The sequence below is a fragment of the Zeus faber genome, assembly GCF_960531495.2.
Source record: "Zeus faber genome assembly, chromosome: 6".
NCBI classification, from domain to species: Eukaryota; Metazoa; Chordata; class Actinopteri; order Zeiformes; family Zeidae; genus Zeus; species Zeus faber.
In genome coordinates, this window is record NC_137201.1 from 142995 (window position 1) to 154842 (window position 11848).

At 41.8% G+C, this 11848-nt stretch overlaps 1 protein-coding gene across 1 annotated transcript in view; it reads right to left on the reverse strand.

The window, feature by feature from the left end:
* Positions 1 to 11848, reverse strand: part of LOC307231567 (paired box protein Pax-6-like) — a gene marked incomplete at both ends in the record, with an annotated part of 61378 nt that overhangs the window by 9579 nt on the left and 39951 nt on the right. The window contains 2 exons of the mRNA XM_080002331.1: positions 3213 to 3343; positions 8291 to 8344. Coding sequence (XP_079858457.1) covers positions 3213 to 3343; positions 8291 to 8344 — 185 coding nt within the window. The remainder of the gene's footprint in view (positions 1 to 3212; positions 3344 to 8290; positions 8345 to 11848) is intronic.

Below are 11848 nucleotides of genomic sequence, written 5' to 3' on the forward strand. Positions count from 1 at the left end.
TTCTCCGCTAGGCGCAGGGTTCTTCTTTGTTGCGAAGAAGGACAAGACCCTCCGTCCTTGCATTGATTTCAGGGGACTGAACGACATCACAATCAAAGACAAGTACACCTTGCCCCTGATGGATTCAGTCTTCGTCCCCATCCAGGGTGCCACCCACTTTTCCAAGCTCGACCTCCGCAACGCTTACCACCTGGTCCGCATCCCCGAAGGGGACGAGTGGAAGACCGCATTCAACACCCCGCTCGGACACTTTGAGTACCTTGTTATGCCCTTTGGGCTGTCAAATGCCCCAGCGGTCTTCCAGGCCCTAATTAACGATGTCCTCTGGGACATGCTCAACTCCTTTGTCTTTGTTTACCTCGACGACATCTTGATTTTCTCCACATCCCTCTGCGCCCACCTAAAGCATGTACGCCTGGTGCTGCAGCACCTCCTGGAAAACCGTCTGTTTGTTAAGGCCGAGAAGTGTGTCTTCCATGTTCTATCCATTTCCTTCCTAGGGTTCATCATTGGCCGAGGGAGGCTGGAGATGGACCCCAAGAAGGTGGCCGCCGTGGTGGAGTGGCCAACCCCAGCCAATAGGAAGCAGCTCCAACGGTTCCTCGGGTTTGCAAACTTCTACCGGCGCTTCATCCGTAACTTCAGTCGCATCGCTGCTCCCCTCTCAGCCCTTACCTCCACCGCAGTGGCCTTCAAATGGGCCCCTGCGGCCTAGGCCGCGTTCCTCGACCTCGGGACCCGTTTTTCTTCGGCCCCAGTCCTGGCCCAGCCCGACGCCAACCTCCAGTACGTGGTAGAGGTGGACGCTTCAGACACGGGGGTAGGAGCAGTACTTTCTCAGCGCTCCCCAACCGATGGTAAGCTCCACCCCTGTGCCTTTCTGTCCCGCAGGCTCACACCACCCGAGCGCAACTATGACGTGGGTAACCGGGAACTACTGGCTGTCAAACTAGCCCTGGAGGAATGGCGCCAGTGGCTTGAGGGAGCAATCCACCCCTTCGTCGTCTGGACCGATCATAAGAACTTGGCCTATATCCGGACGGCGAAGCGGCTCAACTCCCGGCAGGCCAGGTGGGCGTTGTTTTTTGGCCGGTTTAACTTCTCCCTATCCTACCGCCCAGGAACCAAGAACACCAAACCTGACGCCCTGTCCCGTGTGTCTGCACCTACATACGTCCCCGGACAGATGGTATGGCTCTCCACAAAGGACTTGCCCCTCAAGGTGGACTCCTGGAAACTCGCTCCCCGGTATGTTGGCCCCTTTCCCATTGAGTCAATCATCAACCCCTGTGCCGTACGGCTCCGTCTCCCTCCCTCCCTCCGTGTCCACCCTACCTTCCATGTATCCCTGCTCAAGCCAGTGGTTTCCAGCCCTCTCTCCCTCCCCGCCGAGGCCCCACCACCCCCCCGCACCATGGACGGCCACCCGACCTACACAGTGCGGCGCCTGCTGGACGTGCGGCGCCGGGGGAGGGGCTTCCAGTACCTCGTGGACTGGGAGAGATACGGCCCAGAGGAACACTCCTGGGTCCCCCTGAGACAGATCCTGGATGCCTCCCTCATCCGGGATTTCAACCGAACTCGCCCTTCAGGCTCCAGGTGTCCGCCAAGGGGTGTCCGTAGAGGGGGGGGTACTGTTTGGCCCACAGCCTCCCAGCGCCACTAGAGGCCGCCCTTGCCCCATCTGCAGCTCCCTACTCAAGCCCAATTGCACACACCAGGGATCAATTACCTGCACAATATTTAGCCCCAGCTTCCTAGCCATTCCTTGCCAGACTGTCAACTAGCTTTCCCCGAGTTGTATCTTTGTGTCTTGTTGTCTTGCCTTCCCCTTACCTGCTTGTCTCCTCTCGTCGACCCAGTCTGTCTCTCCAAGTCCAGCCAGCCCGGTTTACCTGCCTGTCTCCACTCGTCGACCAAGGCTCTCCGTCCATCTCCATCCAGCCTGGTTCCTCGTCTCTCCACCCGGATCCTGGACCCCATCTCCTGGTCATCATCATCCCTGCCCTGCCCTGCTCCATCCCCACCCGACCGGGTCCCCCCGGCCAGCTCCACCGTCCCGGTTAATAAACATCCCTTGCCTGCCTCCCGTCTCCCTGTGTCATGCGTTTGGGTCCCTCCCAGTTCTGGTCGTGACATATCCACCCTGTGTTCTCTGTCTCCAAGCTCAAGCCTGTCATCACCAGTGCTCTTGCTCCTGTGGTGCCAGCTCCACCTCCTTCTTTACAAGATGGGCATCTTTAAGATGGGCGTTGTACAAAACGGATGTCATTAAGATCCTACACCATTCTTTGGCTGTTGGGATCTTGAAATCCAAACTGCTGCCTAGAGGGATTCAGAACCTGTAAGCCTGGGAGGGCTATGGGTCTGAGGAGAGGTCCTTGGAACCTGGGGGGGACATCTTGGATCTAGAGCTCATCAGGGAGTTCAAGTGTCTCCAATCAGTCCAGGCTTCAGTGGCATTAGGAGCTGCTTCTAGGGAGGGGGGTAACGTCCCAGCCACTCACACAGCACACTCTCAGGCATGACCATTACTTGGCATTACAGTTATAGTTCTTGTTATTTTTTTCCAAAGTTTTTATTAAACTCCAATTTAAGTAAGAGTCACATTCAATATGGATGATCTGCAGCTGTCCACTGTTCGTCAGTGACTGTCCAACGCAATTATTTTACCACCAGTCCTGACTTCTTGCATGTACCAATAATGTAATAATAATAACACAATCTAGATACACACCACCAGGTCGGAACAGGGACCTAGATACAGTGGCATCTTCAAATACCTATTATAATACCTATTGTTTCTCAGGTACATTATTACACATAACAAATACCAAGTAACATTTCAAATACCAATAAGTAACATTGGATAGTTAGCAACAAATTGCAACCTCTAAAGGAATCGCTGGGGATGAGGACATTCCCTTCTGAACAGAGAGTCCAGTGCAGATTGTCTGTTTTGGCGAGCTTTAAATCTCAGCAGCCATTGAGGTACCAGTGCACTGACTGGTATTGATAAACAAAATTTACACACCCCCCTCACTATATCATGGTCGATGGTGCAAAAAACGTATAAAATATTACTGTTTTTACCTTTGACTATGGCTACAGATAAATGATGATGATGATGATGATGATGATGATCATCATCATCATCATCATCATCATCATTTTCATCATCGACTAGAAGGAAATCTGTTATTGAGAAGCACCTGTAGTATTCGGGATATGTCGCAGGGTCGAGCACCGCTGTGGGCGAGCTCTACAATCTTCTGCCTGGTGGAATCAGGTAGAGGTCTTCCATTGACAAACACACCTCCAAGCTGGTTTACTCCACTGTGACCTACACACACACACATACACACAGAGGAGTTTAAAAGCACATTTTCATATTAGGTTTATGGTTCTGTGTCATCTGTGTCACTTTGGTCACAGGCTCTGTGGTGTCACCAATCAATACAAAAGAAAAATCTGAAATAAAATCAAAATCAAAAAATGTTTGAGGACATTGGAAAGGTTGTCTATGTTAATATCAGGGAATAGGATCTGTCACTTTACTATTTGAGATGCTGCAAACCAATAGACAACAGCTTTTTCATCTGTTTCCACAGAGATGCCAATGTTTCCCAGTAGATAACATGGATTCCTGTAACCCTGAGAAACATCCATTTAGTATGCTAAAAGCTATAAACATTAAATGCAGGAAATATTGATAAATACTGCCCACAGACTATGACTTTTAACATGGTGACTTCACTGGGGTGTTAAAACGACGCTTATTTTTTGTCTTAGATGTTGTCTTGTGGAGGTAGCGGTGTTCAAACTACGTCACACGTCGCAGACGGGGATGTTCACTGTACATGATCCTACACTCAGCGAGTGGCGAGAACCACAAGAAATGCAAACACACGCAAGACTTTAAACAAACCAAAAAAAAAACGAATGGAGCTTTATAATGAAGAAAGGTTTACTGTTTTACTTGCATGTGCGCTCATTTCTTATGTGTCGACAAATGAAAAAAAGGACATTTCATGAATTTAGAGGAGGAGCGGATGGGAAGACGTGGACAGCATGGATGACTTCTGCAGTTGGAGGTAAATTATTATAGATTCTTATTATTATAAATTAACTCTTAAATAGTGTTGTGCAAACAAAATACCTAATATTCTTTTATCTTAATATACATACTTTAATTCCATACACGCTTCTACATTTCTCCTCCTTGTCCTCGATCTCAGAAATTTGTCCAGAACAAATATTGTGTAGTCCTAACATGGCATTCGCTACATCGTTTACCATATTTCAGGACACGGAGATAAATAATTACTTTTCTCTGATTGATACCAATTTTAATCTCACCAATGTTGCGTAACCGTGAAGCTTACGTCAGGCTTCACTAAATCCATAATAATAACATTGTTAGTAGTATTATTAACATAGAAAACACAGGAAATTGTATGGAAGATGTGTTTTTAATTGAATTAAATCTTGGGATTGTATTTATTTTCATTGTAATTTGCAACAATACTCGCAGGATTATTGGCATTACTAATATTACTGATAATAAAATGTTAATAATACTACTAACAATATTATTATTAAGGGTGTAGTGAAGCTTGACATAAGCGTCACAGTTACATGACAGTAGTGACATTAAAATTGGTATCAATCAGACAAAAGTAATTCTGCTATTATGGACATTAAACAGGGATTTAGATTAAATCAATTATCCATTGTTTGTTAATGGCCTTGCAAGGAAATGCATATTAAAGATTTGTAAACCTCACAGCATGAAGTTAAATCACATTTGTTCATTTTTAAATTTTTATATTTTTAAGGTTTTCAGGGTGAATTGTTTTTGAGGTGGATACATTTTCTGGGATATGTGAATCCAGGTGTCCACTTCATTTACAGTGAATAAATATGGAGACATATGGAGTTGATTAGGCTGTTCCTTTGATCTCTCACATGGGAATTGAATTGAAAACACATGTGCACACAGACAGAGACACACAAAAAGGACCCTAGGGAGCCTCTCAGAGCAGCACTCCACTCTTTTCTCTACAAATCACCATCATATCCAGTTAGTGGCCACAATTAACTTATAAATTGATCAAATTTACTAGCATTTAAATGATAAGGATTACATATATATATGTATATATATGTATATATATATATATATATATGTATATATATATATATATATATATATATATATATATATATATAAAATGGTGGCAGCAGCAAAATTGGCCAGTTACTGCTGTGTTCACATCATGAATAAAATCCACCAATTCATATTATATACATAAAATATTCTATGTATGCGTGACATTTTAACATGCCATGTATCCAAAATCAAAATCCACTATTTGTTCTTTCAGACTTTTAAAGCCCAGTTTTCGTGGAGTTTTTTTAAATTATCAAGCTGCTCAGTCACCCCCACAAGAAGAGTTATTACAGATTTACACCGTTTCAAAAGGAAATAAACATACCACCCACTTCTTAGTATCCTATCTTGATTTGCTTCGTTTTTTTTTTGTAGAAATTGTTCCTGCAGACCTATTCAAATACACAAAAGGCCAGTAAAGGCTTTGACAACCCTAGCTAGGGGTTGTATTGCTAAAGGGAATAATATTGGGGGAAAGGGCCTTATTGCATGGAGCCAGGGCTTCAAAACTGTAAAAAGAATATCTGTTGATTCATGTTTGTCATGGTCATTGATTATTGATTTATTAACACCCTCCCATTATCGTGGAAAACCCTGATGTTTTGTATAAAGCCATTCTGATTGTTAGAGATGAGAGTCTAATCTACTGGTGAAGGCTTTATAAAGTATTTTTGTGCCGCATCTAATCAGCCAAATGGGTCTATTTCGGGTTTATTTGGTTTTAGCACAAGGGATATCATCGCTATCCATAATGAGTGTAGACCTCTATTTCTACAAAGAAATGGAATGTTGGAATGTGCTGTTTACATACGTTTTCCATACATTTTAATAGAATGACAGTAAGGCTTAAATGTTTACTTCTGTTTATGTTTCGATAGCCCTTGATGAATGACAGCAGACAACTGTTTCCTCCGAAAGTTATTGTAGGCGCTTTTTGTTGATTGAAACTTAAAATGTCTGAATTTGTCTTTGGGACAGGAGGGCATTGCATTCCAATGCCCCCCCCCGCCCCCCGGGGGGGGGCATTGGAATAAAATAAAATACAAAATATATAGAATAAAATAAAATACAATAACATAAAATGAGATAAAATGGAATAGATAGAAGGAATATGCTTATGTATATGGAATAGGCAATTATGTATATACAGATATGTGATTTAAAGTGGCATGTGAATAAAGTGAGGTAGTGCTTGGGATAATACAGCACAGTATACAACAGTACGGCGCAGCAATACGGCATCACGAACAACCCTGAACAGTGACACAGTATGCGGTACAGTATGCTACAAATAGTACAGTAGGTAGTGGAGCCTATGTGTATGGCTCAGTGAGGACCACTGAAGAGGTCAGCATTGACAGTTCTAATGGCTTGCGGGAAAAAACTCTGTCTCAGTCTCTCTGTTCTCGCTGTGACTGCGGAGGCGCTTGCCTGACTGCAGCAGCTGGAACAGTCCGTTGTTGGGGTGATGAGGATCCTTCATGATCCTTCATGATTTGGTGAAATTAATCAGCTTTTGCTTCAGCAACATTCTTGGTTTTGTTCATTGAGTTTAGAAAATGTTTGTGCTATGCTGTGATGCGCTCTGAAGCAGACATCAAGTGAACCCTTTTTCTGTTAAGTGTGTAATTAACAAGTTTGTAATGTGTTTTTGTATTAGAGCACAGGTTGTTAAGCATCTTCTTAACAGAGGGGTTCTCTTGTCACACAGAGGTATTGTCATTTTTACCCTGTTAAAGTATGTATTTCTAACCATTAATTGAGTCCAGTCTCCCTGTGAAAACTGGCTGACCCCCCCGTTCAAACTATGGTTGTAAATCAATAGTTGATGACTGATCAACTGGATGGAAAGATGATAGAAATGTATACCATATAATATAACGTATAAAATATAGCTGAACTGCCACACAGTTATCCGCAAATCGGAATAGACAGAGTTTAATATCATAGTGAGGATCCCAGACATAATAAACATCTTCATTTCATTTCATCTGCATTCTACCACCGTTCAAATAGTACGCCATTCATACCTCTGTACTGCACATTAATCTTCATACCTGAACGAGTACCCTGAGTATTAGTTAATTAACTGCAATTCCTCTATCACTGAATCATGCATTCATAAAGTTTGCTTAATGGAAATATTTTGAGCAACTTTCTCAAAGCCAACATGATACACACACATACACACCCTCAGCAGCATGACCAGTCAGATCAGATCATGGCACACTAAAGTCCTGGGAGCACTTCCCCACTAACCTCCCAATCACCACCTCATTTGAGGAGGAAGCCAAGGAAGGAATTATACTTGTCAAGTAGTAGATACAAGTTGTAAATTAAATAGCACTACAGTAAATTCCACTTGGTAGCATCAGGGTGGTGATGTTACCCAGGTTTTTCTATTTTTCAACCCAGGCCATCCTTTTTAACTGTTTATAATACAACTTTACTTTGCTTTACTAGGCTTTACTATTAACTATCACCACTGCAGCTTCTTACTGTGCTTGAATGCAGTTCAATGGGGCAAATGTTTAAGCCTTGAAAAAATGTGAATCTCCTCTTCAAAAATGGGAAACTCACTTTGTAGTCACATGTCTCAGTGGGTTTTTTTTACATGTTTTGAGTGACAGTAATATCACATTTAATATAAAACTGCTTTTGACAATTGTGCACTGCATCCAAAGCATAACACCAGTTACAGTAGGTTGACATGACATATAAATATATAGCCATATGTCAGCTTCCCATTTCGAAAGGGAGATTTGGCAGGTTTTTTTAATTCTTACACGTTGCACCACATTTAAGCACAGTGAGAATCTGCGGCAGAGTTCCTCAATAGTAAAGCCTACAATGAGGTTATACTATGACCAGTTTTAGATGATGGGTACCAATATGTTAATAAGGCAGATGAAAAAATTACATTTTGATATTTCTTTTACAGGCAACATGTTGTACATGAGCTATGAAGGGCAGTATTAAATTAAAAGTATTGATGATCATCAATCATGATGTTGAAAAAAAAATGTCAACACAGCAACCATCTTTTAGTTTTTTACTTGTAAACCAAACAGGAACCAAAAAAATAACATTTGACAGTGAAAATGAGTGGCAACTTACTGTTTGGCATCATGGAGACCGCACCAGTCTCCCAGCTGGTACGACTGCAGTAGTCTGGTTAAACAAAATACGGAAAATTAGCTTTTCACTCAGTTTACAATCAGACAGTTTGGACTGAAGTTGATTCACATTCGCATATGAACCCAATCAATGATTAGTACCTGGCATTGACAAATTAATCCGAGTTAATATTTTACCACTTTCAATAAGTTTTCTTTTCTTTGTCCAGTGCCAGACTATAAAGAGATCTGTTATATGTGCAACAGATAAACATATTCAACTGATATATTCACCAAAGATCTCAAGTGTTTTACTTTTCTGCGATAATTTGTTTCCTGGTTCACATGCTACAGTACAAGTTCTGAAAAGGTACAGCCATTATTATTCAGGGAGTGGTGCCGAGTGTTATTATTAAATTTGTTATATTTTTAAAAAATATATACACTCACTCTCACTAAGAAGGGGGAGCTTTTTGTTGCAGTTTCTGTCACTTATGTTAAATTGTATATCTGTGTCAATTAATATTGCACTCCACACTAGCTATTTATAACAGGCACATAGCTCTGTTATGATTGGGTTTTATTTTTTTTGGTTTGTTTGTTTTTGCGGTGGGGAAGGGGATCAGAGCTTAGTCTGCCAAAGACCATAAAAATGTTTGGGAACCCCTGGTATACGCTCATTATGGTCATATGATATCATATAAGATACACTTTTTCGTTGAGAAAAGTAGATAGGTTGTTGAAATGGGACATAACAAACATGCATAGCCCTTTATGCCTCTTTCGCATAAACCCTGCATCATAATACAGTTGGAAATTACCCATGTTTCAGATCATTGTCACTTGCAGATTTTAGCTACTCCAGTAGAACAAATGAAAACCCAGAAGACTGTGACAACCCCCTACTGCAACTTTCTGCTGCTAATATTACCCTGCCACAAGCTGTCTATCATGCTTGACTGGGTAAAAGAAAGATGGGGGTATGGATAGAGATTAGAGCAGTGTTAGAGTGTTTTTGTTGTGTAAGGATAAAGTATTGTTGAAGGGTTTCTTTTGCAATGTATGTATAGGAGTGAACATTTGCACTTCTTCTTTCTGATATGGTACTACTCAGTCCACTATAGCTCCATCTCATTCACACCCCCACACTGCAACCAGCTGAAGGAGTAAATGTCTCAGTGTGGCACCGGTGGACAAGGCCTATATGGACACTTCCACAGTTGTTTCAACAATCAGTGGAGAGCAAACTGAAGATCTACAGTAATTGGAGTTCAATCTTTAGGTGTTGCATTGTGTAGCCCGACAGAACAGGTAGGCTCATTTTCTTTTCGAATATACTTTTCCAACACCATAATGCGAATCGTGTATAATTAACTATTATGTTTTCATTAATGTGTTATTTCTATATGAGCTGATAGCATCCCTCCATGCTACCAGGGGATAGCATGACAACTTGATCCTCATTTCCACGGATAGTCGGGTATAACAAAAGTGTATATATATATAATGTATGTGCTGAGTTAAGTTGTGGATTTGAATTATATGAGTCAGGTTCATTCAACCATGTTAACACTTTTCACAGGTTCATTTATCACCCTGTAATGTACAGTAGGACCAAACGTGCGATGACAAGTGCTGAAAAGGACTCTTTAAGTGTTCATTTGGCATGGCCCTTTAACTGTGTAGCTCAATGACACTGCATAGTCGAAGGCGTTTAATGCTTAGATGAACAGCAAAGACGGATGCTTTTAGCTATCACTATTCACTCTATTTCTAGGGCCTTCACTGCCTGCCCGATGCTGCATCTCATCACACGTTCAAACAGCAACACTGCAAACTGAAATCACAGCTCTGTGAATGACTGACTGCATGGTGACTCAACCTATCTCATATCAAGGACCCTCAATTGAATATACATTCATTCTATCTCCGGGACCCCGATCTTAGGAGATTTGTATTGTCATACGATATGTTTGAGTCCAATATTCCATACCTCTCTATATTGTAGCTCCAGAGATAACAGTGAAACTGTGATCAAAACAGTCATTATTGTACATTATGGTGTCTAATGGTCCATACATCTTGTAAATTGTGAAGTATTACTATGAGTCATCTTGCTGGGGACCCCCTGGAACCTCTTGAAGGACCAGGGCACCACATTGAGAACCATGGCCCAGAATCTGTAGAGCTGTATGACTTTACACTGATGCCACAACATGGTACCATGGCCAACAATATCCATCACAGGGATCCCGATGCAGAGCCACCCCATCTTGCCACCCACATGCAACAGTGGGTGTGGTAGCTCAGTGGTTATAGCACTGTTGCCTCACAGCAAGAAGGTTCAGACTCCTGCTGATGCCCCTGACCCAGGCATCAGTCCAGATCTGGAGTTGAGCGCTTACAAGCGAACATGGGGTCAAATGCAGAGTAACCAAGGATGGACACAGGTGGATTATTAAAGTATACAAGTATAACACCTTTTATACCTTGGTTGGTCTCAGAGTTTTCAAATATTCATACTATAGCATATATTGTATAATGTCATGAAGTGAACGGGTAAAAAAATAAATAAAATAAAGAAACTATATTAAACAACACAGATGTGAAGAGGAAATACAGTGTATTTAAAAGTATTTACCTTGTGTGTTTTACGTTAAAATCTGAACAATTTCCCCCGAAAAAAAAATCCAAAGTGAAATTTAATTGGAATGCTGTAGTGCAACAGACCGGTCAACCTTGGCCACGACCCCTCAGTCGGTGCATTTATTTACTGACAATATGTGAAAATAAAGGCTGCAATGTCACAGACTCTTAAATAGCACATGATGAATGGCACACAGGGCGACACCTATTACATACAAAGCTACTTCGCAAGACCAATTAAGATAACACTATTTGCCGTTTTCTGAATTCCCATTTTCATTTAAATAACTGACGATGAACTATGTAGTTTGAAGGATGATTAAAAAAAAGATGCACAAAAATGAGGCTCATCAAATACCCATCCTGCACACACTAACCGTAGCAGTCAGGCTGATGCATATTACAAATTCCAAACATAAAAAACTATGTTTATAGGCTCTTTACTGATATACCCAAGGTTATGAGTTTTCTAATAACCGTCCTTAAACGGACCATGAACCAATGTTAATAAGCCCAGAAAGTTTTCACCAAAAAATGACATTTTGTAGGGTAATTCAAATGAAAGAGGAATATAGTGTGAAGTGGGTGAAAAAAAAAGTTTTCCCCCTCCAGACTTCAACTTTGAATTAGTGGCAAGTTGGCAATTGAGACTTTTTCATTTGAATATATGGCTGTGTGCGCCACTTTGAAAGGCTCCAGATCTGTTAATGGGCTACAAGTTATTGGATACCATTCAGCTTTCTCTTGATCTCCCAGTTTGTTGTTTAGACAACCACGGTGGAGATGTAAAATGCTATGAATATGGTTTTATGCCTATATGCCGATCTAAGACCCCAAACTCCAATTCCTCAATTGAGTTCATTATTCCTGCTTGACCTCAGAGATCAGAGACCAGGGAAGTCCAGGGATCCCC